This window comes from Erythrolamprus reginae, chromosome 6, assembly GCF_031021105.1.
Source record: "Erythrolamprus reginae isolate rEryReg1 chromosome 6, rEryReg1.hap1, whole genome shotgun sequence".
Lineage (NCBI taxonomy): Eukaryota > Metazoa > Chordata > Lepidosauria > Squamata > Dipsadidae > Erythrolamprus > Erythrolamprus reginae.
The window spans coordinates 82,376,959-82,393,837 of record NC_091955.1 but is presented as its reverse complement, the minus strand read 5'-3'; the positions used below and the strand labels follow the sequence as shown (position 1 = coordinate 82,393,837).

At 39.4% G+C, this 16,879-nt stretch overlaps 1 protein-coding gene across 1 annotated transcript in view; it reads left to right on the top strand.

Moving 5' to 3' along the window:
• LOC139169795 (sodium- and chloride-dependent GABA transporter 2-like) overlaps window positions 1-16,879 on the top strand; it is a 96,579-nt gene that overhangs the window by 46,055 nt on the left and 33,645 nt on the right. The window contains exons 7-9 of the mRNA XM_070756447.1: window positions 4,810-4,944; window positions 13,336-13,439; window positions 15,806-15,930. Coding sequence (XP_070612548.1) covers window positions 4,810-4,944; window positions 13,336-13,439; window positions 15,806-15,930 — 364 coding nt within the window. The remainder of the gene's footprint in view (window positions 1-4,809; window positions 4,945-13,335; window positions 13,440-15,805; window positions 15,931-16,879) is intronic.

The window sequence follows — 16,879 nt, the reverse complement described above, 5'->3', positions numbered from 1 at the left end:
TCCCTACCCCTGCTGCCACTTTGCAGCCGATCTTAATATAATTTTACGAAAATTCGTATCAGCGAAATCATATATAGATATAAATTGTACATGTATACATCTCTGTTTTTATAATGAAATAACAATAATAATTCTGTTGAAAAGAATTGTCAACAAATAAATAAGGTAAAGTTTATCTATATTTGGGTTGTTGGTGTATTTTCAATCTTATTTATTTATTTATTTATTCATTCATTCATTCATTCATTCATTCCCCCCCCCCCGGTCATTGACCCACTTGTAAAAGTTTTTCCATGTATCTGTATCTTGTACTTTCTTATTATTTTTCAGTTTTTGTGTTAAGGTATCGAATTCAGCACAGTCTAGCATTTTTTTGATCAGATCTCTCTCTGTTGGTGATTCTTCTTTTTTCCAGTTTTGTGCTATGGTAATCCTGCTTGCCGTTATTATGTGTTGTATTAGATGGTATTCTTTTTTCTTGACCTTTCAGTCTATTATCCCTAATAAAAAAATCTCTGGTTTAAATAGTAGTTTAATTTTCGTGATTTCATATATCCAACTTCTAATTTTAATCCATATTGTTCTAATTTTTGGACAGGTCCACCACATGTGGAAAAATGTTTCATTTGTATTTGTACATCTCCAACAATTTGGTTTTAATTTGGGATACATTTGGGCTAGTCTTGATGGTGATATATGCCACCTATAAAACAATTTTATAATATTTTCTTTATATGCTGCTGATTTAGTTATTTTATAGTTCTTTTTCCATACTGTCTCCCATTGGTCAATGTAAATATTATATCCAATATTTCTTGTCCAGCTAATCATAGATCCTTTCACTATTTCTGTTTCCATTTCATAGTTTATGAAATAGTTGTATATTTTTGTTATGAAGTTTTTTCTCCTCCTAATATCATTTTGTCGGGGGCTGTATCCTTTTCCTGTATCCCTTCTTTTTTTAAATCAGTTTGCCGCTTTTAGTGTACTAACATATAAGGCCACCAATCAATTTTGATATTTTGTTCTGCTAATGCTCCTCTTGACTTAATGTAACTTTTGTTTTTGAAATGGAAAAATAGTGAATGAAGTAACATTCAGGCAGAAATTTCGAAGCTTCAATGATTCATTGCCAATTGGAGACTAAATGTAATGAATGAATTCACAAATCAGAGCAATGTTTACTTTAATTACAGTCCGTTGAGCGAGCCTCATTCAGGCGTAACACCAAGGTACAAGTCTTGGTTAGAAAACACAGTTGGTGGATTTACAAATTGTGCTAAATCTAAATCAAGCCATTTTCTGGCTTTATGTAATGTATTAACTCAGCCGTGGCTTTCTGTTGCTCAGTGATCAATAGCCAATTCCATCACCAAATCTTGTATGTAAAAAAAAATGAATTCAATCTCCAGTAATTGTCAATGAAAACAAATCCATGGCTTAACTTGGGAACAATTTTTCTGCATAAGAAGAATATCCACCAATTAGAATAAATCAGGATTCTTAAATTTTGTTCTATCTGCCATGACATCCTACAACTCTGTTATTTGCGCAATGAATACAAGTTTTTGTTGTAGTTTGGGAAGAAATGTATCATTTTTCATAATATATGCTTTATTGATTTGATTTGATTTGATTTGATTTGAATACCGCCCATCTCTGGAGTCTCGGAGCGGCTCACAACAGCAAAGCACAGTACAAATCCAATTATTAAAAAGAACAGTTAAAAACCCTTAATATAAAAACAGTCATACACCCCAAACAATCCATACATAAAGCAAAACGGCCAGGGGGAATCAATTTCCCTGTGCCTAGCGGCAGAGGTGGGTTTTTAAGAGTTTGCGAAAGGCAAGGAGGGTGGGGGCAATCCTAATCTCCGGGGGGGGGGGGAGGTGATTCCAGAGGGTCGGGGCCGCCATAGAGAAGGCTCTTTCCCTGGGTCCTGCCAGATGACATTGTTTTGTCGATATGTATTAAAATAGTTTAATAGTGTTCTGTCGGGCTCTCTGGTAGAATCCTCCCAAAATTCACAGGTACAAATTATTTTATTTTATTTTATTTTATTTTATTTTATTTTATTTTATTTTATTTTATTTTATTTTATTTTATTTTATTTTATTTTATTTTATTTTATTTTATTTTATTTTATTTTATTTTATTTTATTTTATTTTATTTTATTTTATTTTATTTTATTTTATTTTATTTTATTTTATTTTATTTTATTTTATTTTATTTTATTTTATTTTATTTTATTTTATTTTATTTTATTTTATTTTATTTTATTTTATTTTATTTTATTTTATTTTATTTTATTTTATTTTATTTTATTTTATTTTATTTTATTTTATTTTATTTTATTTTATTTTATTTTATTTTATTTTATTTTATTTTATTTTATTTTATTTTATTTTATTTTATTTTATTTTATTTTATTTTATTTTATTTTATTTTATTTTATTTTATTTTATTTTATTTTGAGTTGGAAGGGACCATGCAGGTCATCAAGTCCAACCCCCTGCCTAAGCAGGAACCCTACTGCATCCTAGCCAAATGGCAGTCCAATTTCCTCTTAAAAATGTCCAGAGTATTGGAGTTCACAATGTCCGCTGGTAGGTTGTTCCACTGGTTGATCGTTCTGACCGTCAGGAAATTCTTCCTTATTTCCAGGTTGAATCTCTCCTTGGTCAGCTTCCAGCCGTTGTTCCTCGTCCAGCCCTCCGGTGTCCTGGAGAATAAAGTGATCCCCTCCTCTCTGTGGCAACCCCTCGTATACCTGTAGACTGCTATCATGTCCGCTCTGGCCCTCCTTTTCTCTAGGCTATCCATGCCCAGTTCCCGCAGTCTCTCTTCGTAAGTCTTGGTTTCTAGACCCCTGATCATTTTGGTTGCTCTTTTCTGCACAGTCTCCAGAGTTTCAATGTCTTTTTTGAAGTGTGTTGACCAGAACTGAACACAGTACTCCAGGTGTGGTCTCACCAGGGCGTAGTAGAGTGGTATTAAGACTTCCCTGGTCTTGGAGTGTATCCCCCTGTTGATGCAGCTTAGGATTGTGTTGGCTTTTTTGGCTGCTGCATGATTCTCGACAAATGTATCTTTTTCTTTTATGTACGCTGAGAGCATCTGCACCAAGGCAAATTCCTTGTCTGTCCCATCACACTTGGCCAATAAAATTCTATTCGGTTCTATGTGATTTATTATTGGTGAAAATAAAATTTCTGCTCATAATTAAGAGAACACTTACAATGCGGAGGAGAAATGCCTCGAAATGATCTTTTGAATGTGACAGATGGTGACAAGAGAAGAAAAACTTTTCAAAGGGAGGAATTGCATTTTACTAGTAGCTGCTCAATATGCCAGCAGGAAGCTCTGCTAAAGATTGCATGCCAATTTTGAGGCAGACACTGGGCGCATGTCAGAGTGATGAGCTATTTGTCTGCAGGTATTTCCTTCAAATGAATCCAGGGCCTTTGATTCCGTTTTTGGAAGTTAATGGGAAAGTGTGTGTGTGTGGGGGAATGCAGGTAGAATTTCAAAAGTGCTTTAAATTAAACTTCTCTCTTTACCCCATGATCTGTTCTTAGTGCCTGTTTAAAATTACTACGGCTCATCTCAAGAAGAGATTTTCTGTCTTCTGTTTCTCTTTTGGGTTTTTGATATTTCACCAGAAGAGCCCTTCACTCCTCCACTCGAAACGGAATATCCTACGAAAATAGACTAACAATCCTGGGTCTAGATAGCCTAGAACTGCGGCGCCTAAAACACGACTTGAGTATTGCCCACAAGATCATATGCTGCAACGTCCTACCGGTCAAACACTACTTCAGCTTCAACAGCAACAACACAAGAGCACGCAACAGATTCAAACTTAATACGAACCGCTCCAAACTTGACTGTAAAAAATATGATTTCAACAATCGAGTTATCGAAGCGTGGAACTCATTACCGGACTCAATCGTCTCAACCCCTAAGAGGCCAGTAAGGGGCGTACATAAGTGCACCGGTGTGCCTTTCGTCCCCTGTCCAATTGTCTTTCCTTTCTCTCGCTTTTCATATATATTTTCTTCCTTTCATATATCCTCTCCTATAAGTTCACTTTTACCCTTATTTATATTACTACATGTCTACTTTTCTTCCTATGTATTTATGTATTGGACAAATGAATGAATGAATAAATAAATAAACTTTATATGGAAGGAATGGGGAAAGGGAATAAAATACTAGTGAAATTAGAAATATATACAGTATGATTTAGTATGGAATTGGTTGCTCATGCGCAGAAGCAAAATCTTGCTGGGACGTGGGCACACGCATGGAAGACACCCGAAGCAGTATGGGCAGCTCAGGTTTTGCTAGTGGTGCGGTGTCCTTTACCATTCTGCTAGCAACCCAATACTGATAGTACCTTACCCAATAAGTCATAATTATTAAGAAGTGGGATATATGTCATTCACTGCTCAGACGTAAGACCTGAATAACTGACATTTCCAGTTTCAAGATTGACCCACATATCTCTAAAGCAACTCTCATCTTCTTTTCACCCTTCTGTATTCCTCAGTCAAAGTTAAAAGAGTAAGGGGGTATTGCATAGTCTTCAGCATCCTGATGCCCTCCCAATGGGAGGGGATGACCATTCCAAGATTTTAACCTTTTAACCTTGATCTTAACCTGTTAAAGAGTGGCTGTACCATCTGAAGGATATGGGACTATGGGAAATCACCATAGGCTTGCTGAAAGCACCATTTGTTTGTGGCAACCTGGTTGTTCTGCTTAGCCATTACTTACACTGAGTATCTTTTGATCTTTACCAGGTTGTGTACTTTACTGCCACATTCCCATACCTCATGCTGATTGTTCTGCTGATCAGGGGAGTCTCCTTGCCTGGAGCATCTAAAGGGATCCTCTTCTACCTTTACCCAGACCTCACTCGACTCAGTGATCCTCAGGTATGTTAAAAAAAGGAATGTCTCTTTCGTTCTTTTGTAAAACACTCTTTCTCTCTTTTACCCAACCCAATATAATTCAAGTCAACACAACCCAACCCAATGCAACCCAACCCAAGCCAACCCAACCCAACCCAACCCAAGCCAACTCAACTCAAGCCAACCAAACACAACTCAACCCAACCCCACCCAACTCAACCCAACTCAACCCAACCCAACCCAACTCAAACCAACTCAAACCAACCCAACTCAACTCAACTCAACCCAACCCAACTCAACACAGCTCATTAATTTCAACTTTCATTGCATGTATAGCCAACGGTTCTCTGAAGCAGAAGACATTAATTCTCTCTCCTACACTTCTATACTAGACTGAATTAAGAGAATAAAACTATGCCAAAGTTATTCATTGAGCTTCACAGACAAAGGACAACTTTAATCATTGTTCAGAATCTTAATCATTATACCATATTGGCTCTGGGTATAAATTAATCTTTTTTAAACATTTTATTTTAACTTCTACTTTTTAGTGTTCTCCTTCCATCCAGAGTTGTTTCCAGACAAGATGCGCAGCAAATAAATTGATTAAATAAATTAAACAAAAAATAAATAAATCAAATAATTTAAAAACCTGAAATAAACAAATAATAAAATAGTAAATACATATCCTCTAGAGAGCAGTCAGAGAAGAGCTTTACATTGAGCAATGGAGAGAACAAGTTTGGTCTAGAGATAGTGGCATCAGGCTAGAAGCCAGGAGGCCATGAGTTCAAGTTCTGCCTTAGCCATGCAAGCCAGTTGGGTGATTTTGGGCCAGTGACTCTCAGCCCAACTCACCTCAGAGGGTTTTGGTTTTGGGGAAAATAGGAAGAGGAAGATGGGTTGGATATTCTGTGCCTTGAGTTATTTTGGTCTTAGGTAGGTAGGTAGGTAGGTAGGTAGGTAGGTAGGTAGATAGATAGATAGATAGATAGATAGATAGATAGATAGATGATACATACATATATATATACATGATAAATAAATAGACAATAGGTATATAGATGATAGGTAAATAGATGAAAGATAGATAGATAGATAGATGGGTGGATGGATGGATGGAGAGAGAGAGAGAGAGAGAAATCATACATACATACATACATACATACATACATACATATATACATAAATAAATAAATATATACATACATGATAGGTAGATAGATGATAGGTAGATAGATGAAAGATAGATGATAAATAGATGATAGTTAGTTAGTTAGTTAGTTAGTTAGTTAGTTAGATAGATAGATAGATAGATAGATGATAGGTAGGTAGACAGACAAACAGACAGACAGACAAATAGATGAGAGAGACAGCGAATGGAGAGAGAGAGAGAGAGAAAGAGAGAAAGAGAGAAAAAGAGAAAGAGAGTGAGAGAGTGCTTAGGGGACTCAGGAAGGGATCCTTAGAAGTATGCAAACATTCCTATTTTTCATTTGTGAGATACCTGCATGACTGATTCTTCCTTTCTGATTATATCTGATTATATCTTTATGCTCATAATTCTAAAATGGGAGAAAAATGCTGAGTCCTGCAGCATCTGTAACCTTGCTGCAGCCCGGAACTTTACTCCGTTGGAAAGTCAATTGGAGTTACAATCAAACCTTGTTGTTACAAAGACATCTCTGTCCCTCTCCTGCCAATCTCCAGCCTCTTCCCTGATTTTCTGTCTTTAACCTTTTGTTTAGCAGCATTTTGACATCACAATAATTCTGCTGACTTCCCTGCTTTGTTTTCTGCTTACGGTTTCTTTGCTGAGTCTGTATATTATAATCCCAAAGGGAGCTTTCTTCTTCTTCTTCTTCTTCTTCTTCTTATTATTATTTTTTTTTTTGCCTTCGCTTTGCTATTCTGCTATGGATGGAGACCTCGTTTACATCCTCCTGCTTAGCTTCAAAATTCATTTTCCAAATAGAACCTTATTCTTACAGTAGTGATCTAAGTAAGATGAAGAGGACTCTAGAACAGGATTCTCCAACTTTGGCAACTTTGAGACTTGTGGACTTCAACTCTCACTGTTCTTGCAATTGAAGTCCACAAGTCTTAAAGTTGCCAAGGTTTGAGATCCCTGCTCTAGAACATGGTTGATGTGACTTTCTTATGGGTCAACTCTCCTTCTGCTTAGTCTTGCTTTGAGGGTACTAACAGGAACATAAATTACCATACATAATCTATTCATGTTTTCCAAGGAAGTCTGTGTAAATTGCATCTATTGATTTACCCTGATCAAGTTGTGAAGTCCATATGTTTTTGCAGTGTAGGGGTTTCTGGTGAGAGGATTTTTTTTTTCTGAAACCAAATTGTTTGTTAGAGAGTATGTTGTTAGTTTCTAAGTGAAGGGAGATGGATTGATTTATGACTGATTCCAGGTGAAGCAACATAAAGAGATTGGTCTGTAATTTTCAACGTTACTTGGATCTCCTTTTTTGAAGATGACTGTGGCTAGTGACTATAAATTGGGTAAGAGTCTAGTCCTGAAGGATTTTTCAAAAAATATGCTTAGAGGTTCAGCTATGGTTGTGTAGTTCAATAGGTTGTGTAATGCTTTTCCAACATTATCTTCTGTAAAATCAATTTGTGTTAGATCATTGCAATTGTTTGGGGTGTGACTAGGAAATATTGGGCATATAAGCCATTGCTGTTTACAAAGACAGAGCCGAAGAATATATTTAAAAGGTTGGCTTTAACAACTTCATTATATTCTTTACCATTTGGTCCTTTGAGGGGTGGGATGGATTGACAGGGTTCTAAAAAACGTCCTATAAAATATAAGACCTTCATCATCACTGTGAAAGCAGGGAAGGCAAAGGGAATGTTAATTATTTAAATACAACTGTACGATCTATAATCCCTATTTTTTTATTTTGCCAGTTGAATCCTTTCAGCCGATCACCATCTTAATTTGTAGAATTCAGGAGCACTGGATTCAAAGGTTATACTTGCAATTTTTTTCCTGCTCATATGAAAAAAAAAATTGCATGTAATGACCAAAAATTACTGTCGAAAATACATTTTCACAATGCTTAGAGGCAGGGAATATACCACGAGAGGCCACCACACACGATAAAGCGAGCGTTTCAAAGGAACAGTGGTCAGCTTGTCTTCCTAAAAATCCTTTGCCCAACTGTGTGTTTAATCTCCTCAGGACAAGTTGCTCCATATCAAAATCCAGGTTCCTGCTGAGCTGCTGTACCAGCCTTTTGTGCTGAGACGGTGTCTCCAAAGGAGATTAAAGGAATGTGAGCCTGGAAAAAAAAATAGGTCAGCAGAACCCTTCGTAACCTTTTAAACACCTCTCAAGCGAGCCTAAAATCTAGCAAGTACTTGGCAAAACCGTGTAGTTATCCCACTGTGTAGCTTTCCCTCACCCCTCATCACAAGGCTTGATGTCAGTCAAATAAGTGCAGTGGTACCTCTACTTACAAACTTAATTCGTTCAGTGACCAGGTTCTTAAATAGAAAAGTTTGTAACAAGAAACAATTTTCCCCATAGGAATCAATGTAAAAGCAAATAATGCTTGCGATTGGGGAAACCACAAGGGAGGGTGGAGGCCCTGTTTCCTCCCAGGAGATTCCTAGAGAGGCCCCACAGTGGTTTCTCCCTTCCTTTTTCTAGCCCTGTTTCCTCCCAGGAGATTCCTAGAGAGACCCCACAGAGGCTTCTCCCCGCCTTTTCCGGTCCTGTTTCCTCCCAGGAGATTCCTAGAGAGGCCCCACGGAGGCTTCTTACTGCCTTTTTCGGTTACAGTTTCGGAGGCTCAGGTTTGTAAGTGGAAAATGGTTGATGCGAAGAGGCAAAAAAATATTGAACATACAAGTTCTTATCTAGAAAATTTTATAACTAGAGGCGTTCTTAGGTAGAGGTACCACTTTAGTTATCCCACTGTAGATTTCCCTCACCCGTCATCACAAGGCTTGATGTCAGTCAGAAAAGTAGATTTTAGTTTATCTCTGGACTAGCAGGCTTAGATTTGCAAAAGAAGGCTGTCATTTCTTTGCTTGTGTTGATGGGAGATTCACCACCACCACCTCTGACTTTAATATTTGGGTGATTCCCCCCCTCCATTAAGATTTGTCTTTCAAGTGAAGAAAAAAAATTGCCCCTGTATCTACAACATTCCCTGCCTTCGGAGAGGGGCGGCATACAAATCGAATAAATAATAATAATAATAATAATAATAATTCCACGAGCTGCATTGGTGAACGATTGCTCTCCAAACACAATTCAAAGTGTTGGTTGTTACCTATAAAGCCCTACATGCAGTAATGGGCAGCCAAAATTTTTACTGCCACACTATGGGTGTGGCTTATTTTGTGGGTGTGGTTTATTTTGTGGGTGTGGCTTGATGGTCATGTGACTGGGTAGGAGTGGCTTGCTGGCCATGTGACCAGGTGGGACTGGCTTGAACGATCATCATTGTTCAAGTGAACTGTTAAGTCCTTGACTTACAACCTCATCAGTGTCTCTCTCTGAAAACAGCCTTCCCTGAGCACTGGAGGCCCTCTGGAAATAGGCCCATTTCTGGACTTCTGGTAATTCCAATAGGCCTTTTTTTGCCCTCGCCAGACTCCACAAGCCTTCCTCGAGCCTCTGGGAGGACAAAAATAGACTCCCCTGGGGACCGGAGGCCATCCGAAGGCCAGAAATGGGCCTATTTCCAGAGGGCCTCCAGTAGGCCCATTTTTGGGAGAAAAGACCTCCGCATTGTTCTGTCGGGCTCTCTGGTAGACTCCTCCCAAAAATTCACAGGTACAAATTTCAGACACACACACGTTTTGAAAATTCAAAACAATGTTCTTTATAATGAAAATTCACTTAAACCAAGCCCTCTTTTGGTATAGCAAAGAGCACTCGTCTCCAAACAAACTGGTAATTTGTACAAGTCCCTTATCAGTTCTGTGATACTTACCTTGCAGCTGTGAGGCAATTCACAATCCTTCTTCTTTCACAAAGTGAAACACACTTTGCTCTGGTTTAGTTTCAAAGCGGGGAAAAATCAGCACACAAAAAGTCAAAGTCAGTAAAGCAGTCACGAAACACAACAATCAGATAATCCTCCACAATGGCCAAACCCACAGGCTGCTATTTAAAGCAGCCTCACTAATTACCACAGCCCCACCCAAGCACAGGTGGCCTCATTTTCTTTGATAATAATCTCTCAGTTGTTGTTGCCTATGCATCGCTCTCCGCATGCGTGGCTGTATCATTAACTCTTGTTCTGAATCCAAGGAGGAGCTAGATAATTGATCTCCTTCTGAGCTGTCTGCCACACTCTCCTCCTCCCTGTCACTCATGTCTTCTTGGTCAGAGGAGCCTTCATCATCAGATTCCACCGGGGCAAAACAAGCCTGCAGCATGTGGATGTCTCCCCCACATCCACAGTCCTTGGGGCAGGAGCTGGGCCAGAGCTAACCACAACACGCGTGGGCCCTGCACTTACCTGGCATCCAAAATGCGTTGCAAGGAGCAGGGTGGGGTGGGCTGGGGTCAGCCAGCCCTAGGAACAACAGGTTCTGTAAACCAGATTAAAATTAACATCTGATTCACCCGATCTGCTTTGAACCAGCTGAATCCCACCCATTTGACACTCGAGGATATTAGACTTCTGATGTGTAATTTTCAATGTTTTGAGTATTGATTGGCTCATACTGAAGCAGTTTAGTATTTGACAGTACTAAGGGCTGGCTGATACATGATCAGAGTAGCTTCCAGTTATAGGTGGGAGTCATAGATTGCAGAGAAAGATCAGTTGCAGCAGGTGATGTATCTCAGTGAAGAATCTCTGGCACAGTATGCAAGAATCGATACTCCCTTAGAAAGTATAGTTTAAACCTGAGCATGTGATTTTAGACCTTATAACCTGCTGATTACAAGGGGAAATGGGATTTAGTTAAAGAATTAGAGATTCTATCTCCTGAACTTTGCTTATGATATTGATAATCTTATGGTCTTCCTCCTAATCTCTGTTTCTTAGCTATGCATGTACAGGAATCTCCTCTTAAGTAACTTCTGGTAGGATTGCTTTGATTACAATGAAGCCTGTGGCACTGTTTTATATAAAAATATTAAACTTAGAATTTATTGATATTTTTTTATAATATTAAATAAAGTCACTAAGAACTCTGGTTTGGAAAAGTAACATAAACTTGATATAAATAAAATCAAATTTTTGGTGTGCAAAATTGTTGTTGTATTGACAATATGGTATATTGGAAAGGGTTTGATAATTCTGTTTTTTAAAAATGTAATAACTATGAGGCGTAATAGATATCTAGTGTTCTGCCTGACTGGCTCAGGCAATGCGTAACAGTCCAAGGAAAAGAAATCAAACACACACGTGTTCTGCTAATCAGCAAACTTGTATTAAATAAACAAAAAAGGGTTACTCAAAACAGTTCTTAGTGTCCAAAAACAATGATAGTGCAAGGCTTACTTCAGCCGCATACAAAAACACAGGAAAAAACAAACAAAGACAACCTGGAATGAGCCAAGACGTTTCAGGAGTCCTTTTGAATCTTTGAAGCAAACAGCAAGTCCCAGAGTTTTCACCTCCCACTTGTCTGAAAAAGCTGGGTTGAAAACTCCAACAGCACGGAACAGAAACTTCAGAGCAGGAACCACAAAATAACACAGATAAACAGCCACAGTTTGCCTTGGGCCTCTGTTCCCTTTTATCCCTTTAGCCCTCATTAAGGAAACCACACCCAGCCCTCAGTATAAGAACCACACCCAGCCCAGGTGCTACTATGATGACTTGTAATACTCCTTCAGTCGATCCCTTCTCTGCATAGCTCTTCTGCTACACAGATCAATATATTGATCTGCAGAAGAATCCAGAGACGAAAGACTGTCTGAGGGACTGTATGTCAAATCCCCTGAGCTGTCTGCTGAATCCTGCGTACCAGTGGCCTCGTCCTCCTGGCTGTCTGCCACATCTTCCTGGCTGTCAGCCAGGCTTTCGCATTCAGTGTGTGCCGTGTCTCTCCCATCTGTGGGAGCAACAGTTGGCCCAGGCCCAAACACAACATCTAGCAAAGAGTCTTCATTAATCTGATAGTGGATGATCTCTTCCCACTGATGATGTTAACTGTTTTGGATAATGATAATGAAGCATCTGCAAGAAAAGAACCAGAGCACCAAAGACCCTTCATTTCAACCCTTGAGTTATAACTATTCCCCATTATTCAGTGGTGGGTTGCTGCCAGTTCAGACCAGTTCATTTCTGCTGGTGGAGGGCCATCCCCCTGAACTGATCCTCCATTTGCCGCTTCCTAAAAGTCGCTTTGAAAGAACCCTCTGCGCATGCAAAATGCACACTTCCGATGTGATGGAAACTGGTAGGAAAGATAGGTAGAACCCACCCCTGCCTTTGTTGATGATCTTTTCATCCACCTTCCATCTTCAGTGGCCTTCTCCAGACCCATACACAATTATTTCAGGAGTCTTTACCCAAGCTCCTTGAAACAGGCAAATCTGCAGCACTGAGCATGGTCTTCCTCCATCTTGATCTTGATCTTCTTAATCTTCTTAATTTAATTTAATTTATTAAATTTATAGGCTGCCCAACTCCTTCTGTTCTGTCGGGCTCTCTGGTAGACTTCTCCCAAAAATTCACAGGTACAAATTTCAGGCACACACACGTTTGAAAATTCAAAACAATGTTCTTTATAATGAAAATTCACTTAAACTAAGCCCTCTTTTGGTATAGCCAAGAGCACTCGACTCCAAACAAACTGGTAATTTGTACAAGTCCCTTATCAGTTCTGTGATACTTAGCTTGCAGCTGTGAGGCAATTCACAGTCCTTCTTCTTTCACAAAATGAAACACACTTTGCCCTGGTTTAGTTTCAAAGCGGGGAAAAATCAGCACACAAAAGGTCAAAGTCAGTAAAGCAGTCACGAAACACAATGATCAGATAATCCTCCACAATGGCCAAACCCACAGGCTGCTATTTATAGCAGCCTCACTAATTACCACAGCCCCACCCAACCACAGGTGGCCTCATTTTCTTTGATAATAATCTCTCAGTTGTTGTTGCCTATGCATCGCTCTCCGCATGCGTGGCTGTATCATTAACTCTTGTTCTGAATCCAAGGAGGAGCTAGATAATTGATCTCCTTCTGAGCTGTCTGCCACACTCTCCTCCTCCCTGTCACTCATGTCTTCTTGGTCAGAGGAGCCTTCATCAGCAGATTCCACCGGGGGCAAAACAGGCCTGCAGCATGTGGATGTCTCCCCCACATCCACAGTCTTTGGGGCAGGAGCAGGGCCAGAGCTAACCACAACCATACCTTTAAAAACTGATGGACCCTTATGGATTCTATTCTTTTGTTGTTGTTTTTCTTGCTTGTAGGTATGGATGGATGCAGGCACTCAGATCTTCTTCTCATATGCCATTTGCCTGGGGTGCCTAACAGCTTTGGGCAGCTACAATAAGTATCATAACAACTGTTACAGGTAACTGAATGTGTCTCTAACATTTATAACTCTTCTCCTCCTTGTTTGTTAAATTTCCTACACCTCATCTCAATAGCGGAAGCAGGTTTGAAGAATTCCTACTTGCTTTCAAAGTGTCATGATTTGTCTAATTCCCATCTCTTCAAACCAGGTTTTATTATTTTGCTTCTTCTGCTGAAACTGCAAAATATATCACATGCTACAGAAAACAATTGCCACAAATAAATATACTGCTCAAAAAAATAAATAAAGAGAGCACTCAAATAACACATCCTAGATCTGAATGAATGAAATATTCTCACTGAATATGTTGTTCTGTACAAAGTTGAATGTGCACAACAGCATGTGAAGTTGATTGTCAGTCAGTGTTGCTTCCTAAGTGGACAGTTTTGATTTCACAGAAGTTTGATTCACTTGGAGTTATATTGTGTTAAGTGTTCCCTTAATTTTTTTGAGCAGTGTATACCTATAACCTTTAGGATATGTTCCAAAACATACTTGGACCGGGATTCACTGCTCACAGTCACTCATGCCCTCATCACCTCGAGGCTCGACTACTGTAATGCTCTCTACATGGGGCTACCTTTGAAAAGTGTTCGGAAACTTCAGATCATGCAGAATGCAGCTGCAACAGCTATCATGGGCCTTCCTAATTATGCCCATGTCACACCAACACTCCGCAGTCTGCATTGGTTGCTGATCGGTTTCCGGTCACAATTCAAAGTGTTGGTTATGACCTATAAAGCCCTTCATGGCATCAGACCAGAATGTCTTCTGCCGCACGAATCCCAGTGACCAGTTAGGTCCCACAGAGTTGGCCTTTCCGGGTCCCGTCAACTAAACAATGTCATTTGGTAGGACCCAGTTGAAGAGCCTTCTCTATGGTGGCCCTGGCCCTCTGGAACCAACTTCCTCCAGATATCAGAGTTGCCCCCACCCTCAATACTTATGACAATTGAGCTCAAACTTTTGGTCGCTAAGCAAGAGCGTTTAGTGAGTTTCCCCACATTTTTCAAGTTGGCCACGCCCACCCGATCACATGACCACCAAACCACACTCACCTGAAGCCATTCCCACCTGACCTTCAAGCCCCACTCTCAGAATCAATAGTGGTGTGTTTGTTAGTTTTTTATTCTTTTATATTTGGTTTTTTTAATTGTTTGTAAGCTGCCCAAAACCACGGTGAATTTTCTAAACAAATATAATGAATTAATTAATTAAATAAATAAATTAGCTTCCTCCTTGCAGCCAACTCTTCCATTGTTTTCCGTTTTATGCAGCAACAATATTATATCCATGCTTTAAGTACAAGCTGGGCATGGGGTGATAACAGGATTTAATTATTTAAAAATAAAACATTTATTATACAATTATACACTACCCTTTGATTATATTTCAATAATTTGCGATCACAGGCAATTAAAACTCTGCACTGCATCTGAATAATTAAGGTTTAAGATCTTATTCGTCACTAATTCTTTAGTCACACATTAATTGAAAACAATTAAAAAAATTAAGTGAAAAGGAAGATACAAATTGCCCGGAGTGACCATAGGGGAGGCAAGGGTGGGCAGAGAACAGTCATGGCATCCCCATCAAACCTAGCCCGTTTATTATATACATCATAGCACTGCTTGCCTGCACAAAGGTGTGACATTGCGATGCTGTTTTTATTAGTTTTGTGGAAGCAGCAAAATCCTGCAGATCCCTAAAAATTATGTTTGCGAAAGGCTTTGCTGAATGACAAGCAATTCTAAGCATTCATCACGGATTTTGATCAATAGGATAAATAATATTGTGCTGTATTAAATGTCATGTAGGATCATTACCAGTGTAAACAAGAGCTGCAATGTCTATTTCCCCCCCAGTTGATTAATAATCTTTTAATTAAGAAAATGTCCATAATAATCTTGGTAACAGGTTTTTAAACAGGTTATTTTTTTCAGCCATAAGTCTCTTGAATTTATGTGTGATGGGTCCTTCCTTCCTTCCTTCCTTCCTTCCTTCCTTCCTTCCTTCCCTCCCTTCCTCTTCCATTTCCCCTTCCTCTTCTTCTTCCCTTCTCAGGGAAGACTATCAAGGTGCCTGGAAAATTAATCCTGTATTATTTCCTAGGACCATTACATTTACATTCAAATTTAAAATCTATGCAACTACTTTTAACAACTTCAAGACACAGGTGTGCACATTTTAAACCCAATAGTTGATGCATGGAACTCACTACCGGACTCTGTAGTATCATCACCTAACCCCCAAAACTTTACCCTTAGACTATCCAGTGTTGACATTCTTATATAGACACCATGATGTCTTTGCAAACTATTGCTCTTTTCTCATGTCATCTCTCACTCTTCTCCTCCTTCTAGGGATTGCATCGCTCTGTGTTTTTTGAACAGTGGCACAAGTTTTGTGGCTGGCTTTGCCATTTTTTCCATTTTGGGTTTCATGGCAGAAGAACAAGGAGTGCTCATTTCGGAGGTAGCTGAGTCGGGTGAGTAGCTCATGCATGTGGGGACTTGCCTTGGATGCAATGAAAAATATAGGTAGTCCTCGACTTAGGACCACAATTGAGCCCAGAGGTTATGTTGCTAGGTAAGAAATTTGCTGAGTGAGTGTTGCCCCATTTTACGACTTTTCTTGCTGCATTTCTGAAGTGCGGTTGTGAAATGAGGAACCTGGTTGTTAAGTGAATGTTCATAAATATGAAACAGTTGCCAAGCATCCTGTTCTGTCCAGCCGGATCAATTATCAGAAATAAAGACCCCCACACACGTTGGTTCAAAAGCACTCATAGGCAAAAGTCTATTGGTAACACTATTTCTGCAATACAAGGTTTAACGCAAGGAATTCCATGCTGGCCATGTTTCTATAATGAGCAGAAGATAAGAATAGTCTGGGATGCCAGCCAGATAGAGTCATAAATCTCCACTAATGATGCGTCTTTGGTTTTTATCTACACGCACAGTTCAGAGAATATAAACAGCTCATGCAGCATGCAGGAATCCAAGTCTGTCGAAGCAGAAGTCTTTCAGCTGTGAGGCACCTTCCTCCATGATGGGGAACATAGTCTGCCACACCCCCTTTCTCATCAGCCTGTCCTTATATACTGCTAAGGTGTGGCCAAATGTCCAATAGATCAATTTAATGCCAAGAACCCCTTAAAGATAGATATTCAAGTCTCAGTCTCATCCTCCTTACCCTTGCATCTAACAGAGTGTCCTGATCTTCAAAGTCCCCATCGTCCACTGAGTCAGACAATACCGTAATTGTGAGTTCTACAGTCTCTGGTGGTTCCTCCAGTTTCCAGCTCCCCTTCACTCTCACTCTCAGACTTGGGTGACAAGAACACTGGCCTGTGATGCCAGTACTCATCCATCTCCTGGTCCTCGAAATCCGTGACAAGCTGAGCCTGATGTGGACCACTAATAACACATCCAAAT